The sequence below is a fragment of the Piliocolobus tephrosceles genome, chromosome 1, assembly GCF_002776525.5.
Source record: "Piliocolobus tephrosceles isolate RC106 chromosome 1, ASM277652v3, whole genome shotgun sequence".
Lineage (NCBI taxonomy): Eukaryota > Metazoa > Chordata > Mammalia > Primates > Cercopithecidae > Piliocolobus > Piliocolobus tephrosceles.
The window spans coordinates 69204778-69223985 of NC_045434.1; the positions used below are offsets into that span (position 1 = coordinate 69204778).

Sequence of the window (19208 nt, forward strand, 5' to 3'; positions counted from 1 at the left end):
TTTTTTGTTTTTTTTTTTTTTTTTTTTTTTTTTTTTTTTGAGATGGAGTTTCACTCTTGTTGCCCAAGCTGGAATGCAATGGTGCAATCTCAGCTCACTGCAACCTCCGCCTCCTGGGTTCCAGCGATTCTCCTGCCTCAGCCTCCCGAGTAGCTGGGATTACAGGTATGCGCCACCACATCCAACTAATTTTTTGTATTTTTAGTAGAAACAGGGTTTCACCATGTTAGCCAGGTTGGTCTCGAACTCCTGACCTCAGGTGATCTGCCTGCCTCAGCCTCCCAAAGTGCTGGGATTACAGGGATGAGTCACTGCGCCTGGCCCGGAAAACTTCTAAGACAAACTCTGTACTACATCCAGGCTGAATAATATAATAAAGAGGAACAATAACTGGCATTTGTGGACAGGTGTATCCACTCTGCATTAAGCCAGATAAACATGATTTGAAATGTTTTGCCTTCATGATGGCCTTGGTTAGGGAAAGAGATGAAGTTCTCCCTACATGTTCTTAAAAATTCTAAAAATAGGCATAAAACAAAAAGGTCACATGCCAATTCCATCACTGCAATTCATCTGGTAGAGGTACTTGGAACAAATTACTCTCATGGGAACATTGACCAAAAGTCTTCTCTTCTGTTTTACTCACAGAAGCCAAGTTTAGCTTCTTTACAGGCCTCTTCTCGATCCACAAATAGGAGTGTGATCTAAATAAAAACTGTAAAACTATTTACTTATCCTCCACACTTGCTATAAGTAACACTCCAATTCTAAAACTAGACATCATTATACTTTATCATAAAAAAAAAAAAAAAGGTGCTGGTTATTTGATAAAATGTCCCACGCACTCTGTAGTGAGAAAACTGAACACTGGCTTTTTGTGGCAAACTGGATGAATGTGCTTTAAAAGTACACATCCTTTAAATGAATGCAAACTCAGGGTAGTAGGAAGACAAAAATAATGCACAAGATGTTCCAGGGAAAGGTAGTTTATATGCTTTGTAAAACCCGTGACAGAATTCCTTCAAAAACCCCGAACTTGTCCCAGAATGCAAGTTTATCCACTAAGGGGATCTGTGATGGGCAATTCAGTTCTTGAAAATATCATGGAAACTCTATTCAGAGGAAGGGGGCTTGGTTGTCTGCTGTAATCCTGTGAAACTCCACCTTGCAGGGAGCACTGAGCTAAGAGGCATTCTGAATTTTCTGCCTACCTTTTTTTTCTGTTGTTTAGTGTGGTCAATTTTGTTTCTTCTTTTTTATATAATTTACATACCATACAATTTACTCTTTTAAAGTAAATATATTCAGCAGTTTTTAGTATATTCACAAGATGTATAACTACCACCACTATCTAATTACAGAAAATTTTAATTACCCAAAAAGAAACTCCATACCTGAGAGTGGTTACTTCCCCTTTCCTGGCAACCACTAATTTAATTTCTGTCCCTATGGATTTGCCTGTTCTGGACATTTCACATTAAGGGCATCATATATGTGGCTGTGTCTGACTTCTCTCACTTAATATAATGTTTTCAAGATACAGCCAGGAGTGGTGGCTCATGCCTGTAATCCCAACACTTTGAGAAGCTGAGGCGGGAGGATCACCTGAGGTCAGGAGTTCAAGACCAGCCTGGCCAACATGGCAAAACCCCATCTCTACTAAAAATACAAAAATTAGCTGGTCATGGTGGCACATGCCTGTAATCCCAGCCACTTGGGAGGCTGAGGCAGGAGAATCACTTAAATCCAGGAGGCGGAGGTTGCAATGAGCTGAGATGGCACCACTGCCCTCCAGCCTGGGCAAAAAAGAATCTTGTCTAAAAAAAAAAAAAAAAAAAAAAAATTCATCCAAGTTACAGCATGCATCAGTTCCTCATTCTCTCTTTTTTTTCTTTTTTTTGAGACGGAGTCTCCCTCTGTCACCCAGACTGGAGTGCAGTGGCACCATCTTGGCTCACTGCAACCTCCACCTTCCGGGTTCCAGTGATTCTCCTGCTTCAGCCTCCTGAGTAACTGGGATTACAGGTGCACACCACCACATCTGGCTAATTTTTCATATTTTTGGTAGAGACGGGGTTTCACCATGTTGGCCAGGCTGGTCTTGAACTCCTGACTTCAAGTGATCCACCCGCCTCGGCCTCCCAAAGTGCTGGGATTACAGGTGTGAGCCACCGCACCCGGCCAGTTCCTCATTCTTTTATTGCCAAATAATATTCTATTGTGTGAATGTACCATTTTACTTATCCATTCATCAGCTGATAGTCATTTGGCTTATTTCACTTTTTGGCTATTACAAATAAAGCTTCTATGAACATTCATGTACACGTTTTTGGGAGATTTAAGTTTTCACGTGGACGTAAGTTTTCATTTCTCATGAATATACACCTAGGAGTGGAATTGCTGGCCCATATGGTAACTCTGTAGTTAACCTTTTGAGGAATTGCCAGACTATTTTCCGCAGCAGCTGCACCACTTTACATTCCCACCAGCAACGTATGGGGGTTCCAATCTCTCTACATCCTTGCCAAAACTTATTATCCATTTTTAAAAATTATAACCATCCTAGTGGGTGTGAAGTGGTATCTCATCGTGATTTAGAGCTGCATTTCCCTGATGACTAATGATGTTGGCATTATTTCATGTGCTTCCCAGTCATTTGTATATCTTCTCCAGAGAAATGTCTATTCAGATTCTTTGCCCATTTTTAAACTGAGTTATTTGTCTCTATTGTTGAATTATAGGTGTTCTTTACATATTCTAAATATCAGTCCCTTATCAGATGTACGATTTGCAAATACTTTTTCCCATTCTGTGGGCTGTCTTTTCACTTTCTTGACAGTGTCCTTTGATACACAAAAGGTCTTCTTTTGTGGGGGAGGGGAATGGAGTCTCACTCTGTCACCCAGGCTGCAGTGCAACAGCACAATCTCGGCTCACTAGAACCTCCGCCTCCTAGATTCAAGCAATTCTCCTGTCTCAGGCTTCTGAGTAGCTGGAATTACGGGCATGGGCCACCACACCTGGCTGACTTTGTATTTTTAGCAGAGGCAGAGTTTCACTATGTTGGTGAGGCTGGTCTCAAAATCCTGATCTCAGGTGATCCACCCGCCTCGACCTCCCAAAGTGCTGGAATTACAGGCGTGATCCACCGTGCCCAGCTAAGGTTTTCATTTTGATAAGGTCCTATGTATGAATTTTTTGTCTATCCCATTATATACAGTTGTTTCCATGGCGAACTGATTGTAATGACGAATTAACCAAGGGTTTTCCTCAGTTTGATGACATCTGTGATGTAAGAAAGTACTTATTCTATTAGCATGTCTGATGTCATTTCTCCCTTTGAACAGAATACTAATTGGTTCCGATTCACTTGATAGACAGGAAATGAATAGACTAAAGCTTTTAGTGCATTATGGTATGGAGTCATGTATTCCAGAGAATAAAACTGATTTATAACCCCGCATGTTTGGGTGCTTAACTTGAACCTCTGCTGCACTGTCCTCCTTTCTTACAGCTCCTACCTCCAGGCCCTCCATTCAATTCCTTTTCAAGCCCCAGCTTCTCTTTTGTCCCCCAAAAAGGGGTGTTTGTGAGGCTCAGTCTTCATAGCCCCCCTGCTCATTTTCCAGCTGTTCCTGTGACCTTGCCCCCATGGGATTTCTCCAGGTTGCACAACTCCAGCCCTCCCTTCTCTCCTGTCCATCCTGCGTCTGTCATTGCCTCTGGGCCATCTCGACTTCAACTGACTGTATGCCAGCAACAGATAGGCTTTTTTTTTGAGACAGGATCTCACTCTGTTGCCCAGGCTGATGTGCAACAGTGCAATCTCAGCTCACTGCAACCTCTGCCTCCTGGGCTCAATTGATTCTCCCACCTCAGCCTCCCAATTAGCTGAGATTATAGGTACATGCCATCATGCCCGGCTAATTTTTGTGTTTTTTGTAGAGACAGGGTTTTGCCATATTGCCCAGGCTGGTCTTGAACTCTTGGCCTCAAATGATTCACCCGTCTCAGCCTCCCAAAGTGCTGGGATTACAGGCGTGCCACCACACCTGGCCATCTTCTTTTCTGAGCCATTTGCCTCTCTAGGCTTCATCTCTATGCAGTATCATTCTCCCATCCGTCTGGCTTCAAAATTAAGAATGCTCTTTGATTCTTCCTTCTCCCACTCCACTACAGCAAAGCAGCCTCTCACATCAGCCTTTGCTTCAGCATGGTTGTCTCCCTTTGCCTTAATCCAGCCACATTCATCTCCTGAATCCCCACTTTACTCCTCTTACTGTCCTGTTCCAATCCTTTTAAATACCCCCTGCTCCCTACTAGATAATGTACAGACCCTGACACTCAGACCCCTCCACAATCTGACCAAGTCTCTTTCCTACCTCACCTCCCTCTACTTCGCTCACCAGCCCTCTGCCCCAACCACACCATGCTATTCATGATCTCCAACATGTCCTATTTTATTCCCATCTCTACAGTTGCTCATGTAATCTCCCTTCCCTAGCCAGTCCCTTCTTTTTCACCTACGTGTTACCTTTCCTTCAGAGTAATCCCAGTTTCACAAACCAGCCAGCCTTCCTTCCTTTTTCTTTTTCCAAGTAGCTGGGATTACAGGTGTGCACCATTCCTGGCTAATTTTTGTATTTTTATTTTTTGAGATGGAGTCCTGCTCTATCACCCAGGCTGGAGTGCAATGGCACAATCTCGGCTCACTGCAACCTCTGCCTTCCCGGCTTCAAGCAATTCTTCTGCCTCAGCCTCCCGAGTAGCTGGGATTACAGGCATCCGCCACCATGCCCAGCTAGTTTTTTTGATATTTTTAGTAGAGACGGGGTTTCGCCACATTGGCCAGGCTGGTCTCGAACTCCTGATCTCAGGTGTTCTGCTCGCTTTGGCCTCCCAAAGTGCTGGGATGAGCCACAGCGTGAGCCCCTTCAGGTGTGAGCCACAGGGCCAGGCCACTTCATTCATTCTGAAGCATCTGACTCTACCATTTCTTTGGCCCTCATTCATTCATTCCAGTTGGCTCACTTGCTCCTAGATGAGACGCTGTCCTGCTCTAAATCCCCACTGCTCTCCCCCATAGGACAAATAAGTACTGAGTACCTACAGTACTCATACTCCATAGAAGTCTGAGTTCTACGGAGTCATACTTCCACACTACCACTACACTCCACACTAGGCACTGGAGTTACAGTAAAGGAAGAGAAGACAAAATCTGTGTGCCTCACAGAACTTGTGGGGCACTGCCAAGGGGTGGATAACAATTAACTGAATAATTAAACTCAATAAATGTGACCTATCAACTGTGTTAACTGTTACAAAGGAAAGCATATCACAGGGAGAAAGGAACCTCATCAGGGAAGTCAAGGAAGGCTCAGAAGGAGGGACAAGTTCTTCCTTTGGTAACCGGCCTTCTGTCTCTATATGTCTGAGCTCCTGGAGGAACTTACTCACCCTCTTTGTGGTGTTAGCACTTGGCGTAACAAGTGAAGCAGTCCTTAAGTAATCTGCTACAGGGAGGGGAGAATTTGGAGCAGGAAAGCTCTCATCTAGGAACAACGGAGCCAGAGTCAAGACACCTTCGGAGGTAGCCCTGAGTGCAGATTTGAGCCCTGCCACTTACGAGCTCTGAGCACGTTCCTTAACGTCTGTGCCTTGGGTTCCTCATCTATAAACTAGGACTAACCATTCACCTCACAGAGTGGCTGTGAAGATTACAGGATAAAGTGTATATAAAAAGTCCTACAGGCTTGAAGCGGTGGCTCGCACCTGTGATTTCAGCACTTTGGGAAGTCAAGGCAGGAGGATCACTTGAGCCCAGGAGTTTGAGACCAGCCTGGGCAACACTGCATGACCCTGTCTCTAAAAAAAAATTTAAAAATTAGCCAGGTATGGTGGCACACACCTATAGTCCCAACTACTTGGGAGGCTGAAATGAGCCATGATCATACCACTGCACAGTAGCCCAGCCCACAAAGCAAGGTACCATATCAAAAAAAAAAAAAAAAGCCCTACACAGGCCTAGGCCTAGTACATGAAAGCACTCCCAAAATGGCAACCACTACCATCATTACCATTATTATTATTATTATTATTATTATTATTATTATTATTAGAAGACTCAAAGGGGCCAAGCATGGTGGCTCACACCTGTAATCCCAGTACTTTGGGAAGCTGAGGAGGGCGGATCACTTGAGGTCAGGAGTTCGAGACCAGCCTGGCCAACATGGCAAAACCCCGTTTCTACTAAAAATACAAAACTTATCCAGGAATGATTGCAAGTGCCTATAATCCAGCTACTCGAGAGGCTGAGGCATGAGGAATGCTTGAACTCAGGAGGTGGTGGGTGCAGTGAGCCAAGATCATGCCACTGCATTGCAGCCTGGTTGACACAGCGAGACTGTCTCAAAAAAAAAAAAAAAAAAAAAAAAAAAAGACTCAGAGGCAAGAAATGAGCTCTGAGAGTTTTGTATCAGTCCATCAAATTTGAGCCAACTCACTACTCACTATTGACCCAGTCAAACAAACTCCTGAGATCTGGATCTTCCGTGATTTAGAAAGGAGATGAGCCTTGCTTATCTGGTTCCCCCAAAGCAAGTGGGAATGCTCTTGCCAGTTGAACTTCCCAAACATTTACAGTTGTAATATCCAAGATCACTAGTCACAGGTCAACATAACAGACTTACTTAATAATAATCATGAAAATGATTCCCAAAATTTGCTCTGCCTGAGGCCTGGTTTCCTATTCTGATTGACCCCGGCTTTGCAGCCTCAGGAATCTGAGGCAAAAGAGAGGTTGCTAAGGTCCAAGGTCATTAGGGCCACCTCCTGATTTACCTGGGCACTTCTCTATGAAAGGAAACACAAAGGCGAGCCTCATCTTTCCAAGTCTGGCCCCCTTCCTCTTCTTCCTCCTACCTCCATCTATGTACTTCTGGTTGGGGGCAACAGGGTAGTGCATGGTGTGGTAGGCAGAATAAAGGCTTCCAAAGATGTCTAAGTGTTAATCCTTAGAACCTGTAAATATGTCAAGTTGCATGGAAAAGGGGAATTAAGGCAGCAAATGGGACTAAGGTTGTTAATCAGTTGACTTTAAAGTAGGGAGATTATCCTGGGTTACCTGGGTGGGTCCGATGTGATCACAAAGGCCCTTTAAACATGGGAAAGGGAGGCAGGAAAGTCAGCATCAGAGTGAAGTGATGTGAGAAAGATTCGACCAGCCACTGCTGGTTTTGAAGCTGCAGGAAGGGGCCACAAGCCAAGGAATGCAGGAGGCCTCCAGAAGCTAGAAAAGGCAAAGACCAGGTTCTCGGCCGGGCGCGGTGGCTCAGGCCTGTAATCCCAGCACTTTGGGAGGCCAAGACGGGCGCATCACGAGGTCAGGAGATCGAGACCATCCTGGCTAACACGGTGAAACCCCGTCTCTACTAAAAAATACAAAAAAAGCTAGCCGGGCGAGGTGGCGGCGTCTGTAGTCCCAGCTACTGTGGAGGCTGAGGCAGGAGAATGGCGTAAACCCGGGAGGCGGAGCTTGCAGTCAGCTGAGATCCGGCCACTGCACTCCAGCCTGGGTGACAGAGCGGGACTCCGTCTCAAAAAAAAAAAAAAAAAAAAAAAAAAAAAAAGACCAGGTTCTCTCCTCAAGCCCCTGGAAAGGAATTCAGGCATGTCAAGACAGCTTAATTTTAGCCCAGTGAGATCCATTTTGGACTCCTGACCTCCAGAACTGTAAGATAATAAATTTGTGCTTTTTTAAGCCACTAAGTTTGTGGTAATTTGTTACAGAAACAATAGAAAACTAATATACAGGTCTTTCAAGTTGTTCTCCCGGGAGCCTTAGGGCTTTAGAGGCAATGCCTCATGTCAGAGGCAGGGTTAGCCACGCCACTATCTTTTACATATTGGGCTTTAATAAAAGAATGCTTAAAATATTGTTTTGTTTGAGTGTTTTTGGTTTTTGTCTGTTTGGTAGAGGCAGGATCTCATTTTGTTGCTAAGGCTGGTCTCAAACTCCTGGCCTTAAGAGATCCTCCCATCTTGGCCTCCCAAAGTTTTGGGATTACCACCACTTAAAATAGTTTTTATAAGCCACTGATGTAGGCCAGGCGCAGTGGCTCATGCCTGTAATCCCAGCACTTTGGGAGGCCGAGGTGGGCAGATCACCTGAGGTAAGGAGTTCGAGAACAGCCTGGCCAACAAGGTGAAACCCCATCTCTACCAAAAATAAAAAAGTAGCCGGGTGTGATGGCATGTGTCTGCAATCCCAGTTACTCGGGAGGCTGAGGCAGGAGAATCACTTGAACCTGGGAAGCAGAGGTTGCAGTGAGCCGAGATTACGCCACTGCACTCCAGCCTGGGTGACAGAGTGAGACTCCATTTCAAAAAAAAAGAAAACACCACTGGGTCGGGCGGAGTTTGATTCAGTCTGTGTTTACCAGCTATATGACCTCCTCATGCTTTACTCAACCTCCCTGAGGTTGGGGGCCTCATGTGTAAAAGGAGGATAACTACCTCACAGAGTTGATGTGAGAATTAAATGGGGCAAATGGGGTAGGACAGATCCTGGCACAGGGGAAGCAGTCAGGAAACGTTAGCTGCCCTTCCAGCCTCCTTCCTTCCAGGCAGTCTTTTTTTTTTTTTTTGGGGCAGAGTCTCACTCTTGTCACCCAGGGTAGAGTGCAGTGGCATGATCTCGTCTCACTGCAACCTCTGCCTCCTGGGTTCAAGCGATTCTCCTGCCTCAGCCTCCTGAGTAGCTGAGATTACAGGCACCTGCCAACACACCTGACTAATTTTTGTATTTTTTAGTAGAGACAGGGTTTCACCATGTTGGCCAGGCTAGTCTCGAACTCCTGACCTCAGGTGATCCACCTGCCTCAGCCTCCCAAAGTGCTGGGATTACAGGCATGAGCCATCGTGCCCAGTCCCTTCCATGCAGTCTTCTCTAAGGAGCGGACAGAATCACATTAGTTCCTGTCTTGTTCCCCTCTCCCACAAACAGATGGGATCCACCCAAGAAGCTGAAGTCAGGCTGGGGCTTCATTCATTCACTCAACAAATCTTTATGGTGTGGTCAAGGCTAGGGTGGTGAGCAAAACAGACTGGTCTCTGCCCTCAGGGAGTTTCATTCTAGTGAAATCCCAGGCCATAGACCAATATGGGTCTATGGCCTGTTAGGAACTGGGCCAATACCGTAGGAGGTGAGCAGTGAGTGAGGATTACCGCCTGAGCTCCACCTCCTGTCAGATCAGCTGCAGCATTAGATTCTCATAGGAGTGCAAACCCTATTGTGAACTGGACATACAAGGGATCTAGGTTGTGCACTCCTTATGAAAATCTCTAACTATGCCTGGTAATCTGAGGAACGGTTTCATCCTGAAGCCATCCCCCAACCTCCATCTGTGGAAAAATTGTCTTCCACAGACCGGTCCCTGGTGCCAAACAGTTGGGGACTGCTGTAGTAGAACAGAAAGACATTAATCAGACAAACAAACACACCACTCCAACAGCAATAGCTGGAACGGAGAGGCGTGTGGACTATGAGACAGTGCTGGAGGGTGGGAGGTAATCTGGCCAGAAGGTTAGAGAAGGCTCTGTAGAAAAAAATGAGTGAGCTGAAAGCTGAAGAATGATTAGGCATTAACTATGTGATGAAGGAAAGTGAATTCCAGGCAGAGAAATAAAACAACAAAAAGGCCCTATGGTGAGAGGGAATGAGGCCTAAAATAAAAAAAGATCAGCATGGCTGAGGGCCAGAGAAAAAGGGGATGAGGGGAAGGAAGGAATGGAGAACTGCTCTGAAGTTCAGCTGCGTAAGTGGTAGTACCATTCCTGCAAACAGGAAATACTGGAAGAGGACCAAGCTGGGACTGAGAAGATCATGAAGTCAATTTTGGACACGTGGAGTTGAGGGAAGCTTTGGGAGATCCAAGCAGAACTATCACATGGGCAGTTGGAAATACAAGATATATAAATTTGGAGTTTGTAGGTAATCTCTGGGCTGGAGATGTAAATAAGGGAGTCATGTGTGAGTAAGCAGTAGCTGAAGCAGGGGAGCAGGCCTGGGTGGAACTGCCTATGAGAGTGAGAGAAAGGGGCCTGCAACCAACATTTCATGCCCAAGATCTGGAGAGTGACCGCAAAGGAGCCTGGAAGGAGTGGCCTGAGAAGTGTTGCATCACAGAAGCTAAGGCAGTCGTGTGTATCCGGGAGGAAGAAGTAGTCAGCAGTGTCAAACATTGCCATAGGGCTCCATAAGATGCCAACTGACTGATGGGACCCTGAGCAGCATTACTGGATAGGCCTTGTATTTGAAAGGGGGTGCCTATTAGATCTTCTTTGACCTGGATATTAGAGGCTCACCTGCTAGCAGCTTCCAGGGAAAGAGGAACAGAAGAGCAGAGATCCAAAGCATTTTCCATTGTATGCAATGACCTGGTCTCAGGAAGTGGCTCAAATTGGAGTTAAGAGCAGATACCAGTCTAGACATATCCTCTGTTCCAAGGCTGGTTAAATATGTATGGCTTTAAAACTAGGGCAATACTTGAGACCTGACACCAGGGTGCAGGGAAGGGGGGTCCTCCTCTCCCACAGTTGGCAAGGTGCCCGGACTGGGGCATCTGGCTGCAGCAACAGCACAGCAAAGCACCAAACCCACTCACCTGGTAAGACACCCGGACCTTGGACTTTGACCGTCTCCTTGTCCTGCTCGTCTGCCAGCTCTGAGTTCTCAACCACCTGATCCAACTCCTCACTCAGCTAAAGGGAGAAGCAAAGAGAGCAAAGACGGGTCAGCTATGTCAGCCTTGCTTTTCTAGACTAGAATAAGAAAGCAGAAGTTGCTTCTCACTTATTGTCACCAAAAACCACATGATGTAGAATGCGTTACAGCAATTTTACAGATGAGGACACCGAAGCTCAGAAAGCTCAAGAAACTGTCTGCCCTCTATGTTCCTAGGACTACCGTAGCCAAGTACCACAAACCAAACAGCTGAAAACAGCAGAAATGTCTTCTCTCACAGTTCTGGAGGCTAGAAGTCTGAAATCCAGGTGTCGGCAGAGTTGGCTCCTTCTGCGAGTGGCGAGGGAATCTGTTCCATGCCTCTCTCCTGGCTTCTGGTGACAGCCAGCAATCCTTGGAGTTCGTTGGCATGTAGAGGCATCCAATCTCCACTCTCCGTTGCCATCTTTGCAAGGTGTGCTCTCTCTGTGTCTTCACGTGGTCATCATCTTTAAGGACACCAGCTATGTTGGATTAGGGGCCCACCCTACTCCTGTATGACCTCATCTTCACTAATTACACCTGCAATGACCTCATTTCCAAACAAGGTCACAATCTGAGGTACCTGGGGTCAGGACTTCAATATATCTTTTTTAAGGAAGCACAATTCAACTCACAATATTTCCCATGGCCATAAAGCCAGGGAAAGATATAGCCAGGAGTCAAATCCAAGTTGGTCTAGTTTCAAGGCCCACGGTCTTAACCACTTCCCAAAGGAAGAGGAAATGCGGCTTAGAGTCTGCTGAGAGAAAAGAGGGAACAGTGAAGGTGGTGTCAGAGCTCTCTGTGGCACTCTGGCTGAAGTCCACCGACTTGGGCTGCAAATTGCAACACACAGCAGGAAAGGCAGGCAGGCAGTCCACCACAGGGATAGGTGCTAATTACAATCAGCAGCCTGGTAGCCAGCAATCTCAACCTCACTTCATCAGTGGTCTCACCTGTCAAGGGGACAATTATACCACTGAGAAGGGTAGAAGGACGGAAAGGATACCATGATAATCAACAAGTCTCTGTAGGATTAAGGAGGAGGGCAAGAGAGGTCAAGACCAGAGCTTAGAAGAGAAGCCATCCCTGAATTGGGAGGGAGAGGGGACAGTTTTCCCAAGCATTTTCTCAGGTTCACAGCATCAGTGTTTAAGGTTTCAAGACATTTTCATTAAAAACTCACCTCCAAGAGACAAGTGAAAAACAGCTCTTATGCATCTATTCTTCTATCTCCCTCTCCACGACTCCATTCCTGCCCCTTAGAATCAGGCAAAACCTCCAGTTTAAAGCCCTCCAAGCACAAAAGAAAAGGCCGGGTGCGGGGCCTGACACGGTGGCTCATGCCTATAATTCCAGCACTTTGGGAGGCCAAAGTGGGCAGATCGCCTAGGTCAGGAGTTTGAGACCAGCCTGGTCAACATGGTGAAACCCCATCTCTACTAAAAATATAAAAATTAGCTGGGCATGATAGCACACACCTGTAGTCCCAGCTACTTGGGAGGCTGAAGCAGGAGAATCTCTTGAACCTGGGAAGCGGAGGTTGCAGTGAGCCAAGATTGTGCCATTGCACTCCGGCCTGGGTGACAAGAGTGAAACTCCATCTCAAAAAAAAGAAAGAAAAGAAAAGCAACCAGTGGGAAAGGGCAGGGAGGCTGGTGAAGGCACCAAGAGATATAAGCCACTAGTGGGAGCACAGATAAAGAGGTCCCCAGAGGTCTCACTGGCCAAAGGGAGAGGAGGATGTTAGTCCTGGGAAGTCTCAAAGTTCCCTGATCCAAGCCTCACCCAAGTCGACCCTGACCCAGGTGTTAACACACTCCCACTGAGTTCCCTTCTTGACTACCCGCAGCCATAATGAGCCTGCATCCTTGTCTGCCCCGGGCCAAATTCTCAGTATATCCCACCCTCCCCAGGGAAAAATCCCCTCTCAGCAAATAAACCTACTCAGAGCTAGGTACACTCACAGAATGGTTCAGGCAAGAAAGATGCCGGCCATTCTCTGGGTGGCCCCTTTCTCTGAAGAAGGGAGAGACAGGCACCACAGAACAGACCTCTGAAGAAGGCAAGTGGAGGGCACCCTTCCAGTGCCTTCCACCTTGAAAATGCCTCCAAAAAGAAACTGTGTCTACCCTGGGCCTTCGCCCTCCAAGCGGGATAAGTGACTATATTTTAATAAACATGTTATAAGCCCTGCTAGGCCGGCTATGTGTGGATAGTGAGGCACATGTTCCTGCTAAGCCAGGACCCCCAAAGCACCCTAGACGCAGGAGCTGCCCACACCCTGTTAACAAGAGCTATCATTCACTGTGGGGTCACTATCTGCCAGACACTGAGCCAAGCACTTTCCACACCAACTTATCTAATCCCCAAACAACCCTGGGAGGTAGGGACTTTTATTATCTTCATCTTTCAGACAAAGAAACTGAGGCTCAGAAAATTATGTGACTCAATAAAAGTCACACAAATGGCAAGAGGCACAGCCAGGGCACGAACATGGGCTTTCCAACTTGAAATCCCTAATGTATCCACTGTGCTCCACACCCTATAAACCTAAAAACTTTCAGACACATCTCATTCCCCAGGATTCTCCCGTTGTTCAGGGTACAGAATCGAGGGGCCATGGAATCCACAGCACTGGTTAAAATCCCTCAGACTCCTTTCAGACAAAGAAAACAGATGGAAAAAAGGGGATGGGAGGAGAAGTATAGAAATTTGTCCAAGGCCAGGTTCCAGCCAAGATCCTACACTAAAAAATGGCAAGCCTTAGGTAGATCTTATCTACCTTCAACTTGGCTTCTCCCTCCACCGTAGGGCTAAGTCACCTGCTTTATATAGTCCACAAAGCCCTTCTGTGAATCACAGTCTTTTACAAAGGGAGATATGTACAGCAGTAACTATTGACTAAGACTGAAGGCAGCAGGTTCGTATGAGGACAGACAGAAATGCCAGACGGGTCTAGAAAGCGGACCCCTATGAAGCACATGGAACTTGAGGTAGCCCTTGACTTCTGGGGGCATTTTACCCAACGGAGCTTGGCGGAGGGTTGACGAAGAAATGGAGTGAGGGCATGCACAGAGGCAGAAGCACATTTTAAAACTGAGTTTCCACTGTGGCCAGACCCTAGGTGGGTAAGGAGGTGGCAAAGGTAATGGGAGACATGGCTGCTGTGCTGTACAGAGCTTTGGGAGCTTGCTGGGAAGTCTGGACTGTTCTGGGCAGACGAAGGGCAGCGTCAGGTCTGAGAAAAAAGGAATGCTCCGAGGTCAAGGCAGGGCCTCAAGGTAAATCTGGAGAGTATAAGAGACTGAAGGGAGCGATGGTAACACAATATCACACTCAGAGGTTACAGCAAACACAAGGACACAAAGTGCAGGAGGACCGATCTGGAACTGCCTGACCTTGGCCACTGAGGGGGCACGGTGGAGGGGCACAGAAGAGGACGGGTGCCAAAGATGACCAAGGTTTGGGGCCCGAGAAGCGGAGGAGGGGGAGGAGAGCAGTTTCGCTAACACAGCTGGGGAAGTCAGGAGGCAGGGCTTGCCTGGAGGAAGCGCTGGACGCACAGCCTGCAGCGCAGGACAGGGTGGAGACAAAGAACTGGAAAGTGATAAAGTCGTGGGAGGAGGTGAGGCTGGAGTGAAAGACGAAGAAGAGCGAGAACGAGCAAAGTCCATGAAGGCACTTTTTCAAAGTTAGGCGGTCACCAAAAAACAGGTAATCAATCCTGTCACCAGCCGCGGGGACCGCGAGGCCTTAGGTTTGGAGGGGGAGGATGCCGACGATGCCGACCGCGCATCAGCTCTCGCTGGGAGGAGGGCGCGGGCGCTCCACTTGTTGCAAAGAACGAAAGAACGCCGGGTTCCTCGGGGCCACCCGGCTGCCGCTCCGCCCCGGAGCGCGGAAGGCTGGGCCTCAGGTAGCTTCAATCATTCACCTGCTGGTTACGGGTCGCGGCGCCGGGGACCCTACTCTAGACTTCGGCCATGCGACCTGCAGCATACGGAGGAGGCTGGGGGCCCGCTCCGCCGCCCCGCTTCCTTCCTGCCCCTGGGCCGCTCCTCTGCACCCCGGAGCCCTCCCCCGACGCACCCGCCCGTCCCTCGGAAGAGCCCTCTGCCGCGCAGCCCCGACAACCCCGGCCCGCATCCGCCCAGACCCCCGGGACCCTGCTCCTCCGCCTCAAACTTCCCTTCCGTCTCTCACAACCTCGTACCTCCTGGTAGGATGTGGAGCGCTCCTGCCGGATCATGGCACAGACCTGAGCTTCGGCACACCTGAGACCGCTACAGCCCGCGGCGCCGGGAGGCAGCACTGCGGCCGCTGCACCTGGACCTACCGCACTGCTAGGCAAAACCGGTCCGGAGGGGTGTCCCGGAGACCAGGCGTGGCGGTACTCGGCGCATGCGCCTGGTCGCTGCCGCTCGGGAGCCGCGAAAGGGTTGATGGGAAATGTAGTTCTGGACGGGGGCGCCCCTCACACCCGCTCTCACCCCATGGGGCGGCAAATCTTGCATGTGACCCTGGGCCAGCTAAACTGGTCCTTAGACGCGTGCCTCTGCATCTCTTACTTCCTCTCTTTGTTGGAGGGGGAGGGACGGAGAAGAGGAGTGGAAAGTGGAACAAAGTCAGATGAGTAGGAGCCCCTAATCTGTAACTGCAAGAGGAAGCTTTGCCTGGCGATTTAAAACCGTAACAAATGTCTGGAGAGCACTTTGTATGTTAGTTACAAAGCTCTCTCACTCACATTATGCCCTTGATTCTGCAAGGAACCCTGTAAGGAGGACACTTTTCCCCCTATTTTACAAAAGAGGAAACTGAGGTACTTTGTTTCAGAAAGGATGCTGGTGGAGCGGTAATCTAATGAAGATTATTTCATCCAGGGGTAGACTGCGGGGCCCATGTTCTCTCCGTTATTCCAGGGCCAGGAGTACCCCTAGGTTCTTGTCCTGGCTCTGACCCTCTTAGGTCTTGCAATGCTTTGAGCCCTCCTCTCCTCGCCTCTAGAATGCAACTGCTAAACTTCCTGCCCTGCCTGACAAGGCCTATGAAAGCAGAAAGAAAGGATCGTGCAGAGAAAGCCCAAACGCGCTGTTCAGTCACAGAAGAAGCCTCAAGCCCTAGATGTGGCGTAAAATCTGGTGTTGGTCCTGTGGCAGGGTGGACCTGAAGACCACATCTTCCTCTCCTCCCACTGCCTGAAACAGCTGTTGTGTGGGGGCCCTCGGCTCCTCAGTGGTGAAGCAGATAGAGGCTGCTTGTTGTGCCCTGGTGAATGCTGCTCTGTGTCCCTTGCAGCTGCAGCTTGGTAACCCCTCCACTCAGGCCACTGGGAGCCTCTTCTCTCCTCAGTGATAAGCAGAGTAGCGCCAGCCGCATCAAAGAACCCTGGACCTCCTGCAGAATTAGCAGTGGGAGGTTCCCATCACCTCTCCTGACCACTCGCCCCTATCCCAGGCCTTCTGCTCTTACATATATTATATGGGACAATATATATAGTGCCTAACACATTGTAGGCACTGGACAAATGTTTGTTAAATTTATGAATGGAACACTGATTCCAGTCATTTCATTTAACAGTTGCTTACCAAACAAATTAACAACAGCAGACCACTAATTAAATTCCTTACTCTATTAATTACAATGGTACTTGATAGAACAAGTTCACACAATCATAGAATATTAGAGCTGGAAGGAACCAGAGAATTCTCTTCCAACCCTATCATTCCTCTCTAGTCTTTGTTGGTGTGACCAAACTGGAAGATTATGGGCTCCCACATTTGAAGGAGATACTGGTTAATAAAATATAAAATATGACTTAACAAATACAATGTGCTGGGCACTGGGATACAGAAATGGATAAGATACACTTGGGTCCTGGCTTTTGTGGCTCTTTCACGCAAGTGTGGAGAGACAGACCATGAACATGTAAATAGTGTTCTGTCCTTGCTTCCCCCAGGTCTTCTCTCCCATTCCTTCATGAGCACACACCAGTCAGGCTTTACTCCCCTCCACTCCACTGGAACAGTGGTTGTCAAGGTCACAAGTGACCTCAGTGTTGTCACATCAGATGGCCATTTTCCCGTCCTCCTCTTTCTTGATTTATCAGCCACAGTGGACTTGGTTAATCCTCCCTCCTCCTTGATACATGTTCCTCCCTGGCTTCCAGGACACCACACACTCCCAGCCTGCTCCTACCTCACTTTGAAGCCCTCCTCACAGGGTTAATGTGAATTCTGCAGAGAAATAGAGTTATAATTAAGCATTAATCAGGCTGTATTTTGACCCACTTCCTTGTAACCAAAAGTCATGTGGCACTAGATACTGACCATTTGCATCTCCACTGCTCCTATAGGTAGGATTTCTGACATTAGAATCATAAGGCTTTTGTTTAAGAATTGTTTAAGGCTGGACGCAGAGGCTCATGCCTGTAATCCCAACATTTTGGGAGGCCAAGGCGGGCAGATTGCCTGAGGTCAGGAGTTCAAGACCAGCCTGGCCGACATGGTGAAACTTCATCTCTACAAAAAATACAAAAATTAATCAGGCATGGTGGCAGGCACCTATAATCCCAGCCTCCCTAGCCTCCCTACTCAGGAGGCTGAGGCAGGAGAATTGCTTGAATCTGGGAGGCGGAGGTTGCAGTGAGCCAAGATCATGCCATTGCACTCCAGCCTGGGCGACAAGAGCAAAATTCTGTCTCCAAAAAAAAATTGCTTAAGATGTTTTTCAGATCACAAATTCCAGTGAAACAGCTGACACCAACCAGTTTGAAGACACCAACAGAGGAATGGAATCAGCATGAGAATACAGCTGCTTCTCTCTCTGTCCCATGATTTCGTCCTGGTCTCTTTGACCAATCAGCAGTCTCCATACCTCAGCCTACTCCTTAAAAACCCTTAGAAAAGCCCCAAACTCCTTGAGAGAGGATTTGAGGTTTCCCTCCATCTCCTTGATTGGAGGCCCTATTAGTAAGGCTCTTTTTCTAAAGCAACCCCCTGTCTTGGCATATTGACTTGCTGCACACATCAGGCAACAGGCCTATTACAATTACACTTACTGCTCCTTCTCAGCCTCTCTGCTGGCTTCTCCTCATCTCAGCTCTACAGGGTGGCCTTTCCCAAAGCTGTTTGTTATTGTTGTTGTTGTTTTGGTTTTTTTTAGATGGAGTCTCGCTCTGTCACCCAGGGTGGAGTGCAGTGCGGCGATCTTGGCTCACTGCAACCTCTGCCTCCTGGGCTCAAGTGATTCTCCTGCCTCAGCCTTCCAAATAGCTGGGATTACAGGTGCCTGCCACCATACCTGGCTAATTTTTGTATTTTTAGTACAGACGGGGTTTCATCATGTTGGCCAGGCTGGTCTCAGGCTCCTGACCTCAAGTGATCTGTCTGCCTCAGCCTCCCAAAGTGCTGGGGGAATTACAGGCGAGAGCCACCATGCCCAGCCCCAAAGACAATTTTCCATCTCCTTTCTGTGAACTCCGTAGGGGCTAGTGAAGTGGTCACCTCTAGCCTCATGGCTTGCATTATCATCTATACGCTAAAGATTCCTGTTATAAATGACTTGTGTCCCCCCAAAATATGTTGAAGACCTAGACCTCAGTACCTTAGAATGTGACCTTAGATGGAAATAGGGTCACTTGCAGATGTAATTAGGAGGAGGTCATATTGGAGTAAGGTGATCTCTCAATCCAATATGACTCGTCCTTATAAAAAGATAGAAGGCATGGGCCAGGGTGGTAGGATGCTAATATATCTGGGGGATGTCAAGAGAGGCCTCCTGATGGCAGTTACTTTTGAGTTGAGACCTAAATGACAAGAAGGGACCACCAGCACATGATGGTCTGTGTGGGTACAGGCAGAAGGCACAGGTATGACACACAGGCTCTAGGCTGAAGCACAAGCAGAAGGCAGTGTCAGTGGAGAGGACAACTGGGGTCATAGTGTAACCACCTGATGGGTTCTTCCTGCCTGCTGTATAGACAATATCAATTCACTGAGACCATGGCATTGCAGTGAAGAAAGAGTTTGAGGCCAAAGGGAGACAGAGTTATGACACAAATCAATCTCCCCGAGCATTTGGGGGCCAGGAGTTTTCAAAGGTAGTTTGTGGGATGGGGTACGGGTGGCCAGGCCATGGGTGCTTGCTACTGATTGGTTGAGGTTGCAATCATAGGGGTGTGGGAAATGGTCTTCCAGTGAGCTTAGTCACTGCTGGGTGGGGCCACAGGAGTGATTGGTGGGTCCAGGTGGAGCCATCAGTGTCAGACATGCAAAAAACCTGAAATGATATTTCAAAAAGCCAAAATGAGGTTCTACAATAATGTTGTTATCTGCAGGAGTAATTGGGGAAGTTGCAATGTCTTGTGACCTCTAGAATAATGGCTGGCAATCATTTACATCTGTACCTTAGCAGGAGGCACTTTCAGGAGTCAGGGCAAGGG

At 47.8% G+C, this 19208-nt stretch overlaps 1 protein-coding gene across 5 annotated transcripts in view; it reads right to left on the minus strand.

Moving 5' to 3' along the window:
- PACC1 (proton activated chloride channel 1) overlaps positions 1 to 15179 on the minus strand; it is a 44798-nt gene extending 29619 nt beyond the window's left edge. For 2 of the 5 annotated variants that reach the window (XM_023203799.3, XM_023203798.3), the window contains exons 1-2: positions 14982 to 15179; positions 10665 to 10761 (exon numbers count right to left, since the gene is read on the minus strand). In XM_023203799.3, the coding sequence (XP_023059567.1) occupies positions 10665 to 10761; positions 14982 to 15017 (133 nt within the window). In that variant the 5' untranslated portion in view covers positions 15018 to 15179. Of the gene's footprint in view, positions 1 to 10664; positions 10762 to 11022; positions 11187 to 14130; positions 14835 to 14981 lie in introns of those variants that run through there. The other 3 variants (XM_023203800.3, XM_023203802.2, XM_023203801.2) reach the window with 3 other exon arrangements.
- Positions 15180 to 19208: the final 4029 nt, after the last annotated feature.